The sequence below is a fragment of the Oncorhynchus clarkii genome, chromosome 4, assembly GCF_045791955.1.
Source record: "Oncorhynchus clarkii lewisi isolate Uvic-CL-2024 chromosome 4, UVic_Ocla_1.0, whole genome shotgun sequence".
Taxonomy (NCBI): domain Eukaryota; kingdom Metazoa; phylum Chordata; class Actinopteri; order Salmoniformes; family Salmonidae; genus Oncorhynchus; species Oncorhynchus clarkii.
In genome coordinates, this window is record NC_092150.1 from 15,076,011 (window position 1) to 15,099,287 (window position 23,277).

Consider the following 23,277-nt stretch of genomic DNA (forward strand, 5'->3'; position numbering starts at 1 on the left):
ACAGCCCGCTTGGAGATTGCCAAAAGGCACCTAAAGACTCTCAAACCATGAGAAACAAGATTACATGATCTGAGAAAACCAAGATTAAACTCTTTGGCCTGAATTCCAAGCGTCATGTCTAGAGGGAACCTAGCATCATCCCTACAGTGAAGCATGGTGGTGGCAGCATCATGCTGTGGGAATGTTTTTCAGCAGCAGGGACTGAAAGACTAGTAGGATCGAGGCAAAGATCAACAGAGCAAAGTACAGAGAGATCATTGATATAAACCTGCTCCAGAGCGCTCAGGACCTCAGACTGGGGTAAAAGTTCACCTTCCAATAGGACAACGACCCTAAGCACACAGCCAAGACAATGTAGGAGTGGCTTTGGGACAAGTCTCTGAATGTCCTTGCGTGATCCCGGCAAGAGGCCGGACTTGAACCCAATCGAACATCTCTGGAGAGACCTGAAAATAGCTGTGCAGCAACGCTCCCCATCCAACCTGACAGAGCTTGAGATAATCTGCAGAGAAGAATGGGAGAAAAATCCCCAAATACAGGTGTGCCAAGCTTGTAGCATCATACCCAAGAAGACCCGAGGCTGTAATTGCTGCCAAAAGGTGCTTCAACAAAATACTGAATAATGGGTTGGAATACTTATGTAAATGTGATTTTTTTTTAAATGCATATTTAATAAATTAGCAAACATTTCTAAAAAAAAAAAAAAAGTTTTTGCTTTGATGAGGGGGAAAAAATTATTTATTCCATTTTAGAATAAGGCTGTAACCTAACAAAATGTGGAAAAAGTCAAGGGGTCTGAATACTTTCCGAAGGCACTGTATGAATACCAAGAGATCGAAAGAGAAACGGGGAAAGAGAAAGGACGAGAGAGACTAGGGGGAAGAAAAATGATGAGACTAGAGGAATATGGATGGAGAAACTGATGCCAGTTCTCAGCTGAAGTACTTACCAGTGTAAGCACTCTCTTGTTAAAGTTGAATGCAAATTGTGTAAAAAGGTGCATAAAAGCACTAAATATGCTGCGTTTTGGTGCGTCTTCTACAGGGGTCATGGTCTCACCATCCCTGTTCTAGAAATCATTTTAGTGATGTAAGTGGACTCACCTGGGCAGTGGGCAGCGTCCACTCAGCCTCTCATCGTCCACGTAGCGCCTCAACACGTCTTGGGACCTCTTGAGGAGCACGGAGAGGGCCATGCGGGAGATGTAGCCTTCCTGGGGTGTGGACACCTTGTTACTGAAAGAGAACTGGAGCAGCGTCTCAAAACACACTTTGGAGAACTCCTCCCGCATCCGCGCGTCTACCTCTGCCTCTGTGGAGGGAAATATGGTTGTATTTGCAAAGATTGTGATATGTGGTTGTCATGCCTATTTGAATGCCCTTGTTGTAAGTCACTGTGATATAAGAGCATCTACTAAATAACTAGAATGAGAAACGTACAAAACATTTAGTTTCAGAAGGGATGCTAGAAAATATAGCTTTTTTCTATGTTTTTGATCAAATCAAATTTTATTTGTCACATGCTCCAAATACAACAGGTATTACCTTACCGTGAAATGCTGACTTACAAGCCCTTAACGAACATGATATACTATAGATTCATTAATAAATGTTGAAATTATACATTGTGACCAACAGAAGTGTATGGACTATGTTAACATATCGTTAGGGGAAAAGCAAAAGGGACTGGAATAAGAGTTGGTGTTCTTTCCTTACCTGTGAATGAGGAGGACTGTGAGTGAATGGATCCTTTATTAAGCATGGCCATAATCTGGCCAACAAAGTCTTTGGGGATGAAGATGGCAAACGGCAAGATCTCTGTGCTGATCAACTGCACCACCTACAGAGAGAGGACACACACAGACCTCAGAGATTGGCAGGTATGAAGGCAGTAATACAATTCAAAGATTGGTTTAAATGTGGTCAGTCGGTCAGGTTTTTACCTCAACATCAATGGCTTCATTCTTCTGGAACTCCTGGATGGACACATTGTCTGGAGGTGTGCTGTAAAACAGGAACAGAAACACAATTAATGAGCTTCAGCTTTATGGCTAATCAAGACCCAGTCCTCCATCCATTGTCAATACTGAATCAACGCCTGTTTCCCAGAATCTGAGGAACATTCAGGTGCGTCAATTTTTTTTTAACATAAATAAATTACATTTTAAGGTGCAATATGTAGAAATCGCTCCACGTATATTTTACGAACTGTCTGAGAAAGGGTGTACCTACCTTTTGGTGAAAAGGAAGTCTTTGAAGGCATTGGCCAGCTCTGGCCACATAGTGTCAAACTTTCGAGAGGAGCCATGCTGACGGGCCACGGGCAGCCCGGTGGACAGCACCTTGAGCAGGGATGACACAGCTAGCTTCCACGTGCTCTCTGACGGACACCCATACTTTAGGCCCAGGGGCATCCGCAGGGTCTGTGGAGGAAGGAGAGAAATAGTGGGGTTGGAACACAATGGGAGGTTTCAATGTATGGACCAGCCTGGTTGACAGGTCTGCTAGTGGATTAGCTAACACCTAGGCTCGACTTCCAGGCTATTTCCTCAGGATCTATGGGGGAAAGGAGAGAGGGTAACGGGGAAATTAAGATCACAAAGGTTAATATTTAGATGTAGTGTTATTGAGATAACGTGTAGCATATTCTCTGTAACGAGAGGGGAAGTGACGTTGGAAACACAATGGGAGTCTTCAACGTATGGACTTGCCTGGTGCTCGATCTGCTGGCGCAGGAGGGAAAAAAAACTATTCCTGATGGTCTTGTGTGTGTGACTCACTAATGACGCAGAGACCTGCAGGTATAACATCAATCACAGACACATCTAAACAATGATGTCTTGAGCCATTGATGTCTATGCATTTTAGTCTCAAAACCAGGGAAAGAATAAGCAACGGAACAGAAACGACTCCCTCTTTCCATACACAGCTGGCCTCCCAAAGGTTAGGATTTTATGGCTATGACCTCCGTTCTCAGGAGAGGGAGAGGAGGGTTGGTTTGAACCTATCCATAGAAAAACTCTAATGAGGTCGTAGCAGAGTAGTAGTTCTGGGAGTTGCTTTAAGAAGATAATGGGAGTCAGATCGTCCCACACACATCAGACCTGGGCTTGTTGGGAAACAACTTGGTATGTCATTGACCCACAGGAAACAATAGAGGAACACCTGACAGCTTTGTAAAGAGATGTTGTTTCCCACGACAAAGAGCAGCTTGTTTATGACAGAAACACTAGTCACTGGAGTATGATAGACTAATGGGAGATATGAAAGATTTTTAGAATCTTTAAATTAGGGAGTAGTAGTTTCACAACCAGAACCAGCACTAGGAGTTCTAGTTTCCAAGCAACTCCTTTTACATGAACACGTATAAACAAAATAACATGTCTTGGTGATGTTGGAGACAGCACCTTGATGATGTTCTGTAGGACTTTCTCGTTGATGACGGCTTTGTGACAGGCTGTTTTGTGGTAGAGGTCCACCACCACCTCCAGGGACCTCTCAGCAAAGGGCACGTAGTTTAAGGCAACCCATTCTGCCTGTACAGAGAGAGAGAGAGGGGGGGGGGTTAACTAAAGCTGAAAACATCCCTCCATTCAAACACTAAGAGGAGCAAAGAACCATATAACTTGTTGTAGAACTACTGTACATGTGCAAATATGGACAGCACGACACAAACAGTCAGTAAGATAAGTGATAGGAGGATGGGACTTGAGAGGTAGGTAGTAGATTCAGAGAGAGCGGCATATCCACTGGTTAGTCAGCCTCTTCAGGATTCCGTGATCATTTTCTTTTAGCAAAATCAACAATTCCCAGCATATTATTCGAGGCCTTGAAGATTTGACCAATCGTCGCACTATTTCCGCATAAAACAGTCAAACCATCGCAATATTATCACATAGAACTGATCCATGACCACAGAACACAAAGAGGGCTTGCAATTTCAACAATTCACCTGACATTTACTGCATAATATGGTTCAATCAACTCACATGTCAACAAACTCTTTGACAGAATTGTTGCGACGAATCGGACAAAAACATCATTGCATATCGCCATGCAAAATGTCCAAATTGCAGCAGCAAAATCAAGAATTTGGGCCTGCAAATTTCACAAAAAATCCAAGCGAAATCCTGGAGGGACTGTTTAGTGACGGACAGAACAGATAGGGGTAGGTAGGTAACATGGAGTGAGATGAAGTAGACAACGTCTTACCATGCATGCGGTGGGTGAAATAGTGATGGGACCATTGAACAGTAACACAGCTGAGTACAGTACTAAAGGAGGCTGAAGGGGGAGGTGGAACTCACCGGTGTAAACAGCTGGATCTAAAGGTTGATCCAGTGAGTAGATGGATTGTACGACAAAAACAGAACAACGAGAAGAAGGTTGGAGTTTGCTTGTTTGCTGGTGCCTGGTGTTATTATACCAACTTGTCGCCACTGACCAATTGACTGACAGTGGCAATCATGTTTCTTAATGGTTTGATTGAACAACAAAACTGACTGACAGTATGAATGACTGACAGGTCAAGTGACAGACAGACTTGGAGCTTTTACTGGTGAGAGTAGCGATAGCATTAATTAGCTAAGCTGATTCAGCCACCACCATGAAATCAAAACCACTCATCAATACAACATACTGCATCAGCAGCTGCTACACCAGATGATTTCATCAAAGACCAAACTGTTTGACAGGCTTTTTTTATGGAAGTGTGAGAATACAAACAAGTGAGGATAACACTGAGATGAGATCCTAGCTTTGTTTTAAAGATTCCCTTCTGTTACAAACTCAGTGTGAACAAAGCAGGTATCATCCAATAGCCTCCTTAAAGAAAAAGGGTTGTACAAGTTAAGTGAATCTAACTTGTCCTTCAAAAGGGAAGAATTATGAACTTGGTCTGATACCTGCCAAAAGCCGGAAAAAGGTCACCTGGGGCTAGCGTGCTGCCAGCCTGAGGGGCTAGCGTGCTGCCAGCCTGAGGGGCTAGCGTGCTGCCAGCCTGAGGGGCTAGCGTGCTGCCAGCCTGAGGGGCTAGCGTGCTGCCAGCCTGAGGGGCTAGCGTGCTGCCAGCCTGAGGGGCTAGCGTGCTGCCAGCCTGAGGGGCTAGCGTGCTGCCAGCCTGAGGGGCTAGCGTGCTGCCAGCCTGAGGGGCTAGCGTGCTGCCAGCCTGAGGGGCTAGCGTGCTGCCAGCCTGAGGGGCCAGCGTGCTGCCAGCCTGAGGGGCTAGCGTGCTGCCAGCCTGAGGGGCTAGCGTGCTGCCAGCCTGAGGGGCTAGCGTGCTGCCAGCCTGAGGGGCTAGCGTGCTGCCAGCCTGAGGGGCTAGCGTGCTGCCAGCCTGAGGGGCCAGCGTGCTGCCAGCCTGAGGGGCTAGCGTGCTGCCAGCCTGAGGGGCCAGCGTGCTGCCAGCCTGAGGGGCTAGCGTGCTGCCAGCCTGAGGGGCTAGCGTGCTGCCAGCCTGAGGGGCTAGCGTGCTGCCAGCCTGAGGGGCTAGCGTGCTGCCAGCCTGAGGGGCTAGCGTGCTGCCAGCCTGAGGGGCCAGCGTGCTGCCAGCCTGAGGGGCTGGTGGGAATAAGAGAGAGAAAGAAGAGAGATAGTTTATGGCTGCTGATGCGGTTTAAAAGACCTAGCTGTGTGTCTTTTGATTAGAACAATGGGGGCGGGGCAAATGAGGACCAGACAAAGGAAAGGGGCTTAATTAATGGCACGAGACGGGGGGGCGGGGGGGGGGGGGGGGGGGGGGGGGGGGGGGGGGGTGACCATTTTCAGAAAGCCTGGAAAGAAACGGATGACTGGGATAGGAAATGTTTCAACATTCCATCAATGGAAAAATCTGAGGTATCGAGGAGAGAGAGAGACAGACTTGCACACAAAGCGTCGGCAGAGAGAGACAGATTGTGATTCATTACCTGGTTGTATTTAGCGTTGGCCACATGTTTGGTTTCCATCTTGCCGTACTGGGGGGGTTTGCAGGAGAACTCGACGAAAAGGAGCAGCTGTTCAAAGATGGCTGGGTACATGACCTGCAGGTTCTCTGGGCCCACACAGATGGCCTGCAGACAGAGAGACAGTAACCTCACTCACTACTGACCTCACTAGAACCAGAGAACCTCACTCACTACTGACCTCACTAGAACCAGGGAACCTCACTCACTACTGACTTCACTAGAACCAGGGAACCTCACTCACTACTGACCTACCTAGAACCAGGGAACCTCACTAACTGCTAACTACCATCAGGCTAAACAAGGTTATGCTACACAGTCACATACTGTCCATTAGTAGGTCAGGAGAAAAGGAACAATGACCCTTTAAATCAATGTGCTAGTTTCCATAACAGAGGACAACAAAGGAATAGCAACCGTGTCCATCTAATAAAAAGGGAACTTTGAGAGCATTTAAGTGTGTGTGTGTGTGTATGTGGGGATTGGCTTTGGCTATAAAAATGTTAAAATTTTTGTGCTGCGGCCCACCCACCTTCTGCAGCACATCGAGCGAGGTGAGCACGGCCTCCTGCAGGCTGGTGAGGACAGCCTCGGTGTAGGAGGGCAGGATGAAGGGCGAGGCATCACTGCTGATGGGTATGGACACGGCCCCGTGGAGGATCACCCCCAGTTTCCTCAGGTCCTCCATGCTGAAGCCAGTCTTTATGTGCTGGTAGAGGGCAGGGAAGATCTGGACTAACGCTGTCAGGAAGGGCTGGCTGGGGACAAAGGAGGGTCTGTCTGTCCCCGTCCCGCCACTAGGGGGCCTCGTGCTGTCTGTGCCCGTCCGGTACCAGGTGTTCCACGCCGACCACCACAGCGCCGCATCCTCCAGTGCCGATTCCTCCCCTTGGGGAGGGGCCTGGAGTTTGGCGCAGTTGTAGCTCGTCAGCCTCTCCAGCATCGAGTCGGAGCGCAGCAGGGGTCTGCCGGGGCCCGGGGCGCTGAGGGGGTCGATGAGGACGGGGGGAACACCCATGGCAGCCAGAGCGTCGGTGGGCATGGCGGAGTCCTTGACGGGTGTGGCGATCTGAAGGATCTCCTGGAAGGACTTGAGCGCGGCCAGGGAAACCTCACTGTTCTTACTGAGGGCAGCAGACTGGATGTGGTCCAACAGAACCTCCCACGCCTTGAAGTAGTCACCTGTGGAGTGGACACAGAACCAGGTAAGAAGAGGAAAATATTGGGGCCTATTCATTAAATTAGTATTTTGCATATGCGTGGGGACAGGGCAATGAGGAGGAGGAGCACTGTCCATAAATCACTAATCTTCCTCCTCCTGTCATTGAGTATAGACATAAGAGATGAATGAAAAAAGCTTGAAATAAAAACACATGACCACACACAGACAGGGACACACACACCTAGCTGCTGCAGCAGGTATCTCCTGGTGTTGAAGATACGAGCCACCCCTGCCAGCGTCAGCACCCAGGTCTCCGCCCACTGTTTCTCAGCTGTGTCCCGTGAGTGGTGGATGAGGATGTTCCCGCCCCCCGACTCAATCTTTTCCTTATCGGCCGTAGTGGAAGACTTCCTCACACAGTCCAGCAGGTGGAACAGAACCTGGTTTTATGGACCGCCAGAGGGCAGATGACCAATAAGGTTGTTAAAATCATACTAGGTGGTTTCAAGTATTAGCAGCAGGACTTAATCACGTATGATCAGGTTCAAATTGACAGATCCCAAACGTACAATCCTATTTGACCGCATGTTTCCTTGATAGACGACGGCCAGTGACTGAACGATGGAATAGCTTCCAGTATGCCATAGGAGTCTACAGCCATGCATCATTCATGTGATTACTGTTAGTGACTAGACGGTACCTTCCAGACCACGATGTGCCAGGTGGGCTGCTGCAGCAGGGTGCCGTGGGCAGCGATGGTGGAGAACATGGTCTGACCGGCGCTCTTCCTGACGGCGGGCCGGGGATCCACACACAGCTGGCCCAGCTTGGCGTACAGACACAGCCACAGGCAGTCGAAGGGAGGGGCCGGGTGGAAGGGCCTGTTCAAGGGCTCACCCTTTTCCTGAGCCTGCTTCTGCAGCGCGGCCTCCTCCCTCTCTAGTTCCTGGGTGATGGCCTCGCCCCTCTGGAAGAAGTAGTCGGAGATGTTCCACTGTGGGGGAAAACAGGGGGAGGGAGAGAGGTTGACTGAAATCACTAGCAGACAGTCACTTTCAAAAATCATTGTTGAAATACTAGAAAAGTCATACCTTGGGGGAACACAACAGCAATAATAACAGTATCAACAAACTCAATACTATATAGGATATAAAACAATATATGCCACATACTGCGGTCGTACCAGGAATCCTATGGAGGTGAGGCTGATGTTGAGTTAGGGTTAGCGTTAGTTATTGTGTGTTCAGTCTCACCAGGAGTCCTATAGAGGTGAGGCTGATGTTGAGTTAGGGTTAGCGTTAGTCATTGTGTGTTCAGTCTCACCAGGAGTCCTATGGAGGTGAGGCTGATGTTGAGCTCCTGGTTCTGGAGGCCGAAGCTGCCAGCTACGTCCACTACGATCTGGAGGCACGCGCAAGGCATGGTGGGGAGGAAGTCAGTCACCACCAACTGCAGGCACTGGAAGGCTGTTCGGATCAATGACTCTCTGGGGTACAGGAGGAAATACAGCAGGCGAGATCAATTAAAGGTGCACTACGCAGAAATCCCTCTGCCATTTCCTGGCTGCTAAAATAAATAAAATAGTTTGCCTCATTTCATTTTATGTGACAAAACAAGCAATGCATAGTGCAGAGAATCATTGTACCATCTAAACCACTGTGAAATATCTTCTTAAGAACACAAATTCTTATTTTCAGCTGTTTGAAGACGTACAAAACAATAATTAAAAGACGCTCAAACAAAACTTAAGAACGGGAAACATAGCAATAGCACATATAGAACCGATCTACAGCTTCTTAGACTTGCTTTCAATGAAAATGACAGATCTATAACTCACATTTGGTCGGGTCACCCAAAAAGTAACATTACCTCTAAGCGTTACTACTGCTAAAATAGTAAAGAAGTACATCATCTCTGCACCGCTTCAACGGTATCCCTCTTCCCATCTATACTTTCATCCCTCCCTCGCTCGCTCTCTCACCCCTGGTCGTTGCGGATGGCCCCTATTACGCCCAGCACTAAGGGCCAGCCGGGCCCCAGACTGTCCCCTTGGCTCTGGAGGATCTGCAGCACGCTCTCCAACTGCTTCTGACGAATGTCTGCATGGAGGACGTTGGACAGCTCCTTCAGCGGGTTCAACAACAGGAGCTGCAGCCTCTGACGGAGGGACAGAGGGCAACCAGTGAAGAACAAACACCATTGTAAATACAATCCATATTTACGTTTATTTAAATGTCTCCATTCCTTTGAAACTCTGTAATGTTTACTGTTTATTTCACACCTGTTTATTAAACATGTTTCCCATGCCAATAAATTAAAATGGAATTGCCAGAGCGTGAGAGAGAGAGAGAGAGAGATGGGGACAGAGAGGAAGAAAGAGGGCAGGGAGTGGCCTTAAGATCTAAACATGCCAACTATGTGTGGGTGGGTTGGCATGGTGAAGCGCACTAATAGCTAGTCATATCACCTTCCATTGCATTGTAACAGTCTTCCAACTTCTAGACAGGAAATGTTCCAGCATCCCCTGTGTTTGGGTTACTGGGTGAAGATGAGAGAGATGGGGTAGTAGTAGTACCTGGTTCTGTGCCAGAGGGGGGTTGTGTTTGTAGGCCAGGCCAGCTTTGATTAGGGAGGTCACAGCCTCAGCCCCCCACTCTCTCATTCTGGCATTGGGGTGCTGGCAGACCTGCAGCAGTTAACAGAGGGTAGGCACACACACACACACACACACAAGCACGGAGAGGGAGATCAGACATCACACAAGCACGGAGAGGGAGATCAGACATCACACAAGCACGGAGGGAGATCAGACATCACACAAGCACGGAGAGGGAGATCAGACATCACACAAGCACGGAGAGGGAGATCAGACATCACACGAGCACGGAGAGGGAGATCAGACATCACACGAGCACGGAGAGGGACATCAGACAGAGAGGGACATCAGACAGAGAGGGACATCAGACAGAGAGGGACATCAGACAGAGAGGGACATCACACAGAGAGGGACATCACACAGAGAGGGACATCACACAGAGAGGGACATCACACAGAGAGGGACATCACACAGAGAGGGACATCACACAGAGAGGGACATCACAGGAGCATAGAGAGGGACATCACACGAGCATGGAGAGGGAGATCACACGAGCATGGAGAGGGAGATCACACGGTACACGAGCATGGAGAGGGAGATCACACGGTACACGAGCATGGAGAGGGAGATCACACGGTACACGAGCATGGAGAGAGAGATCACACGGTACACGAGCATGGAGAGGGAGATCACACGGTACACGAGCATGGAGAGGGAGATCACACGGTACACGAGCATGGAGAGGGAGATCACACGGTACACGAGCATGGAGAGGGAGATCACACGGTACACGAGCATGGAGAAGGAGATCACACGGTACACGAGCAGGGAGATCACACGGTACACGAGCATGGAGAGGGAGATCACACGGTACACGAGCAGGGAGAGGGAGAAAGAGGAAGGGGGGGTAGAGAGAGAGCGAAAGGGATCTGGGTCAGGGCTGTTCAAACAGTATGTCCACCCGGTGGTTAAAACACTATGCCTGTGATTAATGAAATAATGTCCTCCCATTTGACAGACAGATAATCATGAACGCTGTGGCGAGATCAGCTGGCTTTCAACGAGTTGCATTGTTGCTCATTACACTATTCCCCTGGACAGCTACACCAACAGTGATTAAGACGCCATATTAGCACCATCCTTTACACCCCACAAGTGTCTGTTATCTACACGTTGCCCAACATGAAACAAGTATGTGACTTGTCTAGAAAGGCTGGCATATCATTACAGCTGATGTATATATTCAGATGTCTGTATAGCAGTGGTCACCAACCGGTCCATCTCCAAGGCATTCCTAATCAATCACCAAACATTTCTGTACAAAACCCAATGATAAAGCCTTGAGTTCCTATTATTTATTGTTTCGCGCTGTTGACGGTAGGTGTACTTGATTCAGTAGCCCTAGTGTCCTGGGGAAGGCAACGTGTTCCCATTTTGAACGATTTCACAAGCCTGAAGGTAGAACTCAGTATACCCAGCAGGCCCAGAGAGCAAATCTAGTGCACCTATAGGCCTACTGCTGGCCAATCAGATAGCTCATATCACTGTGTCTGCACAGTTTCCTGGAGCCATAGACCGTAACACACAGCAAAGTTGATAATGTGAGATTTCAAAACCATGACGAGAGAGACTGAATGAATACAGTTATTCAGTCCTGTCAACACTTTGTTCAACACTTTTATAGGCCATAAAATGCATGTTTCGATAAACTTTTATTGCTATTATTTGCGGCTTGTGTCTTTTTTAATATCGAGGAATATTCATGCAGTGATGCCATCAGCTGGAAGATGGTGAGTCAGGTGACAGGCAGCCTCACAGCTGCTCCCTCCCTCACCTCAGACGGACCATCAGAAGCAGGTCATCAGTCCAGTTCAAAAAATTTAATAAAAAGCTAATTGTTATGCTCACTCAGCTGTGCCTCAAGAAATACAACAAATGATCTATTCCAGTGTGATCATATATCTACAATTTTTAAATATAATTTCTAAATAGTCTGAGAAGAACAACAATGGCAGGACAATTCAAGCATAGCCAATATGCAGTGATAATGTATTGGGCTTATGGCCTACTGCACAAACCTCATTGCTACAGAACTGTTTACAATTGGTTAATGTTGGATAGGATTATGTTTGAAAAAAGTGTGAAAAAAGGAAGTATAATCGAAGCAATAGATCTCGGTCTGCTTTTTGACCCAGAAAGTGACCTGTCCTCAGAAAAGCTTGGTGACAACTGCTGTATAGTATGCATACAAACAAAAACAAAGTTCCAAAAATGCAACTCAAGCGAGGAAATTTAGATCAAACATAACAGCGAAGCAAACATAAATGTGTTGCAAGCTGCACATTGCATACTCTCAGCTCCAACACATTGCATACTCTCAGCTCCAACACATTGCATACTCTCAGCTCCAACACATTGCATACTCTCAGCTCCAACACATTGCATACTCTCAGCTCCAACACATTGCATACTCTCAGCTCCAACACATTGCATACTCTCAGCACCAACACATTGATTACCAGGCAGAGGCACAGGGAATGAGAGCGGAAGCAAATGATTGGGAGGAGAAGTTTCCGAGCTTACCTTCTGCAAAACAGACATGGGTTGCAAAAGAGAGGGAGATAGAGAAAAGAGAACGGTCCGTTTCAGACAAACCACACACACACACACACACACACACACGTGTATTACTTTTACTACACAGAGGACAGATGCCACTCAAGGAATTAGAAACGGGGGAGTTACTACCATTACCACGAAATGAAAGGGCTTGAGAAGTATCTATTGAAGTTTTCCCAAAATACCACTTCAATTGACCTGGGTTCAAATACTATTTGAAATATTTCAAATACTTTCAAAGTTAGCTTGAGCCTGCCTGGAATGTGAGATCGGTAGTTCCAAGTATTGGGATTATTCTACCGGTCCATTTAAAGCAAGCAAGCTCAATCAAGTACAGATTTGAAATGATAAAAAAATATTATTTGAACCCTGGACTTCACTACCCACCTCTTCCATTATGATGGTATATAAAGGTCTACAGGTGGTCTATAATAGTGAATGGAAGACGTACCTCCAGTAGATGTCCAGTGAGGGGTCTCCACAGGATCTCTATACGGTCCATATTGACCAGGCCGGTCTCCAGCAGCTTGGCAACAGCAAACAGAGACGGCTCCTGGACACAGGACGAGAACAGAACATATGAGTGACTGGTTCGGTGGATATAAGCATTACACATTTAGTAACACAAGGCGGCACATACAGAAGATGAGAATGTCATACGTTGTTGCTCTGGCTACATGCACGTATAGTAGTTACCTTGTTAGTTCCATAGGCCATCTCCACAGCCTCCAGAGAGAGGGAGCACAGTGCGTTGATCAGGTGATGCAGTGACACGTCATCTAAGTACTGGGAGCTCTCAAAGAGCCTAGACAGGATGTTTGAGATGACTGGCAGGTCCGTCATCACAGCCGTGGTCAGCACCTGTAAACAACAGACATCAGAGGAGTCAGGTTTGTCTGTTAGGATCCAGCAGAGCTACGTACCTTAGTGTGGTGTCTAGCTTTGAAGGCTGAATAGCCAATGAAACCCTACGGAGACTGTTGCTAATTGATGCAGAGAATTTAACTAATTACAGTGTGACTGTGTAAGGCAAGGCGATCGATTTGTGTTCTTGTATTACCGTGCTTGGCCCCTCTACTGCACGACCAGGCTTCAGAGCACCTCCAACCCCAGGCTTCAGACCTAGGATCCACACCAGGTGCTGGGAGTGGAGAGGGAAGGTGGGAGATAGACAGAACAGGAAGAGTGGAGTGGGTGGTGAGAAAAGTCAGAGTGATTCACTCAGACTACTTCCACTATATAAATCAGAACAACAAAAAATGTTTTTATGAATTTAAATATTTAGGCTTGTCAATATCAACAATAAAAAATCCCAGCTTGGTTATAATACGGTGTAAAACTGTACCAGTGTGTGTGGCAGAGGAGGCTGGTGGGAGGAGCTATAGGAGGAGGGCAGGCTCATTGTAACGGCTGGAATTGAATAAATGGAACGGTATCAAACACATCAAACAGGGAAACCAAGTTTGACTGTTCCATCTATTCCATTCTAGCCATTACAATGAGCCTGTCCTCCTATAGCTCCGCCCACCAGCCTCCTCTGGTGTGTGGTGGATACAGTATGGTGGAAGTGTACCTGCAGCGTGGCCAGCACCAGCTGCCAGGAGGTTCCCAGCACCACCCCATGGCAGTGGGCCAGGTTCAACAAGGTCCGCATACACTGGATATTCTTAGCTGTCAGCTGATAGATGGAGAGATGGAGTTATGCAACACTACTGTTTGTATGTGTGAACTTCTAACATTTGCTCATACGGTGCCCTCTAGTTGTGGTGTTGTAGTAAATGTTGTGTAGAGGTACACTACATGACAAAAGGTATTTGGACACCTGCTTATCGAACATCTCAGTCCAAAATTGTGGGCATTAAAATAGAGTTGGTCCCTCCTTTGCTGCTATAACAGCCTCCCCTTCTGGGAAGGCTATCCAATAGATGTTGGAGCATTGCAGCAGGGACTTGCTTCCATTCAGCCACAAGAGCATTAATGAGGTCGGGGACTGATGTTCGGAGTTTAGGCCTGGCTCGCAGTCAGCGTTCCAATTTATCCCAAAGGTGTTCAATAGGGTTGAGGTCAGGGCTCTGTACAGGCCAGTCAAGTTCTTCCACACCGATCAACAAACAATTTCTGTACAGACCTCGCTTTATGCATGGGGACATTGTCATGCTAAAACAGGAAAGGGCCCCAAAAAGTTGCCACAAAGTTGGAAGCACAGAATCGTCTAGAATGTCATTGTATGCTGTAACGTTAAGATTTCCCTTCACTTGAACTAAGGCCTAGTCCGAACCATGATAAACAGCCCCAGACCATTAATCCTCCTCCACCAAACTTTACAGATGGCACTATGCATTGGGGCATGTAGCATTCTCCTGGCATCCTCCAAACCCAGATTAATCTATCAGAATGCCAGGTGGTGATGCGTGATTCATCACTCCAGAGAACGCGTTTCCACTGCTCCAGAGTCCAATGGCAGCAAGCTTTACACCACTACAGCCGAAGCTTGGCATTGTGCATGGTGATCTTAGCCTTGTGTGAGGCTATTCGGCCATGGAAACGCATTTCATGAAGTTCCCGGCAAACAGTTTGTGTCCCGGCCGTTGCTTCCAGAGGCAGTTTCAAACTCAGTAGTGAGTTCGAACTGAGGACAGACGATTTTCACGCGCTTCAGCACTCGGCGGTCCCGTTTTGTGAGCTTGTGTGGCCTACCACTTCACGGCTGAGCCGTTGTTGCTCCTAGACGTTTCCACTTTACAATAACAGTACTTACAGTTGACCGGGGCAGCTCTAGCAGGGCAGAAATTTGACAAACTGACTTGTTGGAAAGATGGCATCCTATGACGGTGCCACGTTGAAAGTCACTGAGCTCTTCAGTAATGCCATTCTACTGCCAATGTTTGTCTATGGAGATTGCATGACTGTGTGCTCAATTTGATACACCTGTCAGCGATGTGAGTGGCTGAAATAGCTGAATCCACTAATTTGAAGGTGTGTCCACAAACACTAAATACACAAAAGTATCTTACCACCACAGTAGCCTTTAGATGTGGTGTTGTAGTAATGTTGTGTAGAGGTAATCTCACCACCACAGTGGCCTTTAGATGTGGTGTTGTAGTAATGTTGTGTAGAGGTAATCTTACCACCACAGTGGCCTTTAGATGTGGTGTTGTAGTAATGTTGAGTAGAGGTAATCTTACCACTACAGTGCCTTGGGGCTGTACAGAGAGAGGCTGTCCCACAGCCACTACCTGCTGATGAGACTCACTGGAGGAACTGATAATCTGAACACTCTGGCCTTGGATGGAGTAGGCTGAGGAGGACAGGAGAAAACACATTTTATTTGAGTCCACAACAAAAGTAATGATCACAAGGACCAAATCTTTTGTAGGTCCAAAAATAGATTTAGACTCCTTGGTCCACGATGACTTTGTTATTTTCTCTCCTTCATGATGTATCCCACAGACAGGCAAACACCCCTGATAATAACACACAAGCCAGTCATTTCCATGTATATACTTCACTGAGTGACTGTGACAAGCCAGCTACATGCTACAGAGACTTGATTTATTAACTCCCTAGCAAACATCGATCCTGCTGAAGCCATTTTGCATGCTCAATCTATCACAGAAAATATGCAAATAGCATGTGTGTGTGAGACTGTGACCTCCCCGACACATTAATCTTTGTGTTACTAATTAGAGGGAACAAGAAAACAGTTGAGGCACAGCCAGGATTAATGACATATAAGTGGGGCATCACAGTGGTTAGTATGAAAATCACACACAGCCAGGGCTCTAGAGCTTCACACTCTCACAAACGTATACAGAGAGACATGGGGTGAAAAGCGCATTAAGTGTACAAATAAACTACTAACTACCACCGGCTTGTCAAGTTCCTCAGAGGCACGTATGTATAATTACCACAGAGCTGATGCAGCAAAGCCATGAGGGAAGACTGCTATGAACGCACACAAACATACGCGCTCACACATGCATGCACCCACCACCCCCACACACGCAGGGTACTGACGTACACGCGCCAGTGTTTCCCCTAGACATTTTTGGAGGGTGCGTGGTAGTGGCCTTGGCCAATGGCGCGGTTTTAGAGGCTGTCTTCTTAGCTGCAGAGACAAAATGTTGCTGTTTTAAAGCTAACTTTACACATTCTACACATTTTGCCACGGAGCGGAGAGAATATTTTCCGTTTTAAAGCAAATTCCCTTAACTACTGCACATTTTGCCATGGCTTATGCCTTGTTCTTATGCTATCGGACTTAAACATTACAACAAAATCATTGGGGGTCCCATGTCATCACATTTTTTGAATTTTAGATTCTCCCTGACTGTCTAGTTTTCATGTTGGTGATTATTAGTTCTCACAGATGATCTTATTTAAAAGTATATAGCACCATTATATTTTCTTTATACTTGATATCTTGTTTTAGTGGTTTATGTTTACACTGAAAACGTTTTACCTTCCCAAATGTTTAGTAAAAATGTTTTTTGCAGTGTCGGTTTAGCATCCACGACTGACCCTTGTTAAGGTTGGCTGTATTACTGCTGAGGACAGTCAGGGCGTAGTGTGGGGGCAGCGAGGCCTTGCAGATGGCTGTGATGAAGGCGTCGCGGGGCGTCACAAGGCCCAGGCGACCACACAGCGCCGCCACGGTCAGCTCTGCCTTCAGGATGCTCTCTGTCGCAGTCTCATCTGTACTGGAGGGGGACGAGACAGAGGGGGTTATGGGTTTGGAACAAACCTAACTGCCGCAACGGCTTCACTTTTTGCCGCGTTAAAAAAACGATCATAAAACCGTTTCATCTGCAGACCCCTTACACAGCAACGTGTGGTCTAGGGACCTTAGTTGCTGGGCGCAGTAGTTTCAACTACTTTTGTTGCTCCTGAACTTAACACTGACCTTGAGTTTCCCCTGTCAAACTATCAAGTTACTTTGAGGGGATACTAAATACCTTTATTTTGAGGGGATACTAAATACCTTTATTTTGAGGGGATACTAAATACCTTTATTTTGAGGGGATACTAAATACATTTGAGAGGATACTAAATACCTTTATTTTGAGGGGATACTAAATACTTTTGAGAGGATACTAAATACCTTTATTTTGAGGGGATACTAAATACATTTGAGAGGATACTAAATACCTTTATTTTGAGGGGATACTAAATACATTTGAGAGGATAGTAAATACATTTACTTTGAGCGGATACTAAATACATTTGAGAGGATACTAAATACATTTGAAAGGATACTAAATACATTTGAGGGGATACTAAATACATTTGAGGGGATACTAAATACATTTGAGGGGATACTAAATACATTTGAGGGGATACTAAATACATTTGAGGGGATACTAAATACATTTGAGAGGATACTAAATACATTTGAGAGGATACTAAATACATTTGAGAGGATACTAAATACATTTGAGGGGATACTAAATACATTTGAGGGGATACTAAATACATTTGAGGGGATACTAAATACATTTGAGAGGATAGTAAATACATTTACTTTGAGCAGATATTAAATACCTTTATTTTGAGGGGATACTAAATACATTTGAGAGGATACTAAATACATTTGAGAGGATACTAAATAAATTTGAGGGGATACTAAATACATTTGAGAGGATACTAAATACATTTGAGAGGATACTAAATACATTTATTTTGAGGGGATACTAAATACATTTATTTTGAGGGGATACTAAATACATTTGAGAGGATAGTAAATACATTTACTTTGAGCGGATATTAAATACCTTTATTTTGAGGGGATACTAAATACATTTGAGAGGATACTAAATACATTTGAGAGGATACTAAATAAATTTGAGGGGATACTAAATACATTTGAGAGGATACTAAATACATTTGAGGGGATACTAAATACATTTGAGGGGATACTAAATACCTTTATTTTGAGGGGATACTAAATACATTTGAGGGGATACTAAATACCTTTATTTTGAGGGGATACTAAATACATTTGAGGGGACACTAAATACATTTGAGAGGACACTAAATACATTTGAGAGGACACTAAATACATTTGAGGGGATACTAAATACATTTGAGGGGATACTAAATACATTTACTTTGAGGTGATCTATAAGAAGGGTTGTTTACCTGGCGTCCAGCAGGAGAGAGAGCGCAGCCAGTAGACCACACCAACATGCACTGACCATCTCCTCCCATACCAGATGGGCCCCTGACAGAGAAACACTAGTTAGCAACAGAGTGGAAAAGCAATATACATTTGTACAGATATCTATATTTAAAAATGCTACATAAGCTTTTGCATAGGGATGACAACAGAGTGCATCACCGTGGTAAGCCTACATTGATAAACTCCCTCAGGAAGTGTAGGTACTGGATTGGCTACTAGAGGTCAGAAAAGTGCTTCAAAGTTCAAGATTTGCACACCTACAGAATGTCAAGCTAAGATTCAGCACTTTCTGTAGGCCCAGAGAAGCCCCCCGGTCCTAACCCCTGACCCTCATCCCCCTCCACTCTATTCACCAGGCTCAAGCTGGGTGTTCTGGTCTGGGTTGGCCTCCCTGCGTACAGCCGCCTCCTCCTCCTCCTTGGCCAACGCTCTCTCTATCATGGAAGTGATGCCTCGGACCAGGTCCAGCAGGGCGCTGAAAGCCACAGACATAGCATAACCCTCTGGGATAGACGGGGGCTCCACCTTGTCCAACATCTCCAAACTGGCGGAGGAAGAGAGAGTAATGATGTGAATCAGTGTGTGTTAGTGTGTGTGCAGTTGCTGAGAACCACTTCTCTACCCTGCTGAGGCACATGAATGTGCGTGTATTACATCAAAAGGAGCTGCGTGCAATCACTCTTGTTCAGCTCCTACTAACAAACTATTTTTAACTGGACTGCTGCTTATTTAAACACCTGCAGGATCAGCTGTCCCTGACCGTTTGTTCCTGTATTAAACACCTGCAGGATCAGCTGTCCCTGACCGTTTGTTCCTGTATTAAACACCTGCAGGATCAGCTGTCCCTGACCGTTTGTTCCTGTATTAAACACCTGCAGGATCAGCTGTCCCTGACCATTTGTTCCTGTATTAAACACCTGCAGGATCAGCTGTCCCTGACCATTTGTTCCTGTATTAAACACCTGCAGGATCAGCTGTCCCTGACCATTTGTTCCTGTATTAAACACCTGCAGGATCAGCTGTCCCTGACCATTTGTCCATTACAGAAACACAATGTTGAGGTAGATGTTGACTGACAACTCTAACAACACTTTCTCCTGCATCAACAAACCAGCGTCTATAACATAAAAACAGCAGCATTGTTTCATCTCCTCATAATTACAGCCAACAGATGCTACTCCCTCCCTCGCATTTTCAGCTATACAATAGTTAAAAATAGCGAATGTGCCCACTCTGGTCTTGGCACATGCTCTCTAGCCAACAACGTGCAGATACAGTGCAGCTAGGTTCAGATACAGTGCAGCTAGGTTCAGATACAGTGCAGCTAGGTTCAGATACAGTGCAGCTAGGTTCAGATACAGTGCAGCTAGGTTCAGATACAGTGCAGCTAGGTTCAGATACAGTGCAGCTAGGTTCAGATACAGTGCAGCTAGGTTCAGATACAGTGCAGCTAGGTTCAGATACAGTGCAGCTAGGTTCAGATACAGTTCAGATACAGTGCAGCTAGGTTCAGATACAGTGCATCTAGGTTCAGATACAGTGCATCTAGGTTCAGATACAGTGCAGCTAGGTTCAGATACAGTGCAGCTAGGTTCAGATACAGTGCAGCTAGGTTCAGATACAGTGCAGCTAGGTTCAGATACAGTGCAGCTAGGTTCAGATACAGTGCAGCTAGGTTCAGATACAGTGCAGCTAGGTTCAGATACAGTGCAGCTAGGTTCAGATACAGTGCATCTAGGTTCAGATACAGTGCAGCTAGGTTCGTTTACATGACATTATTATGGAACAAGAATATCTGTCAAACGGCAGTCAAGCATTGATCATCATATCACAAGAATAGGACCCTTGATATTTATTGGAAAAGAGCATCAAGCTCATCACCGTGCACGTTCACAACCCTGTGAAGTTCATCATAACTTATGTAATCTGTAGCCTAATAAAATGTATGGTTTCCTGAGGCGTAGTCTGGTTGGAGTGGGAAGACCACACACCATATCATTGCGTGACTCCAAGTTTACTTTGATATGATGGTTATTATATCAATAATTGTTTCCATCACCATTTCGCATATAATTAATTTTACTGACACAAATAAGATCCCACCATGTCGAACGAATAAATTATCTGTTGGCATTTATGAAATTGTACCGAAACGTCCTTTTTCCATCACAACTGTCTTGTTTTTCTTTTATATGGACTTTACTTGCATAAAAACTGTGGATGGAAACATGGTTACTGTGTGTAATAATTGGATTGATGATTTCTATCTAGACAGCAATAGCTAGATATCTAGTGTATGTGTGTGTGTATATTACTACTGACTAGGTAGCCTTGGCGCTGCCCTGAACACTGACGGTCATGAGGGGGATCCAGGTACCGCGGTACTCAAAGGCAGCCTGTGTGGTTAGACTCCCACCCTGACCTCCTGCGCCTGGACCCCCCTGAGCAGCCCCCTGGGCAGCCCCTTGGGCCCCTGACCCACCTAGGAAGGGGGACAGAGAGATTAGGGAGAGAGAGAGAGATAGGGAGAGAGAGGAGGAAAAAGAGTGGGCTGTTAGTGTTGGGTTGGAACAAAAGCCTGCACCCTGCAGACCACACTCTCCTGCACCCTCCTGAGTTGACCACTCCTATCCTAGACTCCTTCCTTTACCTCACCATAAGTTCCACTACATTATATGTCAAAAGCTATAACACGAAAGGTCAACACTACTGACCGGTGGAAGTGTTGGTAGCAGCAGGATTTCCTGTGTTGAGGACAATAAAGAGGGACTGGATGAAGGAGCCCAGAGCATTGACGATGTCCCTGAACACCTTGGTGGAGTGCTGCTTCATGTCATAGGACAAGCAGAAAGACCTGGGTGAACAGGAGGAGAGGAGAGGGGGAGATGAAGGGACTTAGAAAAGTAGATGGGAGGTTGGGTAGAACATAGAATCTACTAATTATTATTATTATTTAGTGGGTGATTATATTTGTCATTTTACACACATGCACAAGCATGTATTATATGCATGTGTGAACTGGAAATGTTTTTCTGCAAATCCCAACTCCCCCTGAGACACCCTTGGAGAGTGGGGGTCATGGCCAGGGTCAGCCATTATCAACAGCGATATGTTGAAGTTATGTGGTAAGTTTAGTGATGAAGGTGTGTGTGTAGGGTAAAGTCAGTGTGTGCACTCCTCCTACTCACCGTAGCAGGTGTGGCTGTACACACAGCCTGTGGACTGACTCCACGGCCACAGCTCTAAGCCACTGAGGCTTCTCTCCATCCAAGAACTTCACCAGCAGAGACAGGAAGATCTCACACTCTGTCACCTACAGCAACACAGACAAACACACACCTCAGCTCCCCAAGCTAACTATCCACACATTTCTGGCTCTACAATAAGACAACAGGATTTGTCGAAAATTGGAATTTCAACTTACTTCCTCATTTCAAATGGACTTGACCCTAACTATAGTTCCTGCTTTGGCGCTCACCACTAGACTGTAGTTGTGTTTGATGATGTAGGTACAGAGAACACAGTACTTGGTAGTAGATAGCTGTAACTGACTCTCACCAGTAGGCTGTACAAGTGTTTGATAACCACAGAGACTCACCAGTAGGCTGTAGAAGTGTTTGATAACCACAGAGACTCACCAGTAGGCTGTACAAGTGTTTGATAACCACAGAGACTCACCAGTAGGCTGTACAAGTGTTTGATAACCACAGAGACTCACCAGTAGGCTGTAGAAGTGTTTGATAACCACAGAGACTCACCAGTAGGCTGTACAAGTGTTTGATAACCACAGAGACTCACCAGTAGGCTGTAGAAGTGTTTGATAACCACAGAGACTCACCAGTAGGCTGTAGAAGTGTTTGATAACCACAGAGACTCACCAGTAGGCTGTAGAAGTGTTTGATGAGCACAGATACCACTCTGAGCAGCCTCATGCAGATGGGGAAGTAGGGTTTTTCTACAGGGGCTGGGGAGGCGGCGCTGCTGTTGCCTTGACGGAACTTGATGTTGGGGGAGAACAGCTTGATGACCAGCGGACACACACGCTCCTTCAGCAGGAAGCTGAACTCCTGGTGCTACACAGGGGTCAGAGGTTAGAGGGCAATGGTTAGAGGGCAATCCCCCACAGAGTTGGGGATCACAGTCCAAATACAAGAGTGAGTGAGTTGAGATTGTATTGTATTCTATTTCAATGCAGATAATACTTGATTGTGTTGTATTGCATTGTACCATACTTTACTGCATCATATTGTATTACGTTGTATTGCATTGTAAAGTATAATACTGTACTGTACTGTGTATTCACCTGCAGGAAGACCCCAGGGAAGTCATTGAGGACCGACTCCAGGAGCTCCAGACCAAACGTCCGTGTCATCTCTGTCATCCCTACCAGCCAGTAGGGGGCATCAGCATTTACTAGCTGACATAGGTCCTGGAGGGACACACACGGAAATGGGGATGTAGACATAGGACAGCTGGAGACAGCTACTAGCATTGCCTTTGTGATACAGTCTGGAAGTATGGGCTGCACATATCTTATGACAGCATGGCTGTTTCATTCCACAAAATTGTTCCCTACCTTACCCTTTTCCACCCCTCGCTTCCCCTCCCTTCCCCCGTTCCCTCCCTCCCCCTTCTCCTCGTTCCCCCCCTTCCCCTACCCTCGTTCTCCCCCTTCCCCTACCCTCGTTCTCCCCTTCCTCTAACCCTTCACTCCCTTCCCCTCCCCTTGTTCCCTTACCCTCGTTCCCTCCCTTCCCCAACCCTCATTCCCTCACCCTTTC

General features: G+C 46.3%; 1 protein-coding gene across 2 annotated transcripts in view; it reads right to left on the bottom strand.

The window, feature by feature from the left end:
* The window catches only part of LOC139406493 (protein MON2 homolog), a 54,373-nt gene that overhangs the window by 11,115 nt on the left and 19,981 nt on the right, over nt 1-23,277 (bottom strand). For both annotated transcript variants that reach the window (XM_071149142.1, XM_071149141.1), the window contains exons 7-32: nt 22,800-22,925; nt 22,375-22,569; nt 21,685-21,809; nt 21,211-21,350; nt 20,819-20,978; nt 18,850-19,040; nt 18,457-18,538; nt 16,840-17,018; nt 15,504-15,616; nt 13,892-13,996; nt 13,379-13,459; nt 13,015-13,179; nt 12,770-12,871; nt 9,679-9,789; nt 9,085-9,260; nt 8,427-8,589; nt 7,804-8,097; nt 7,345-7,543; nt 6,474-7,123; nt 5,906-6,049; nt 4,307-4,324; nt 3,407-3,535; nt 2,232-2,422; nt 1,943-2,003; nt 1,716-1,839; nt 1,104-1,311 (exon numbers count right to left, since the gene is read on the bottom strand). In XM_071149142.1, the coding sequence (XP_071005243.1) occupies nt 1,104-1,311; nt 1,716-1,839; nt 1,943-2,003; nt 2,232-2,422; nt 3,407-3,535; nt 4,307-4,324; nt 5,906-6,049; nt 6,474-7,123; nt 7,345-7,543; nt 7,804-8,097; nt 8,427-8,589; nt 9,085-9,260; nt 9,679-9,789; nt 12,770-12,871; nt 13,015-13,179; nt 13,379-13,459; nt 13,892-13,996; nt 15,504-15,616; nt 16,840-17,018; nt 18,457-18,538; nt 18,850-19,040; nt 20,819-20,978; nt 21,211-21,350; nt 21,685-21,809; nt 22,375-22,569; nt 22,800-22,925 (4,232 nt within the window). The remainder of the gene's footprint in view (nt 1-1,103; nt 1,312-1,715; nt 1,840-1,942; nt 2,004-2,231; nt 2,423-3,406; nt 3,536-4,306; nt 4,325-5,905; nt 6,050-6,473; nt 7,124-7,344; nt 7,544-7,803; nt 8,098-8,426; nt 8,590-9,084; nt 9,261-9,678; nt 9,790-12,769; nt 12,872-13,014; nt 13,180-13,378; nt 13,460-13,891; nt 13,997-15,503; nt 15,617-16,839; nt 17,019-18,456; nt 18,539-18,849; nt 19,041-20,818; nt 20,979-21,210; nt 21,351-21,684; nt 21,810-22,374; nt 22,570-22,799; nt 22,926-23,277) is intronic.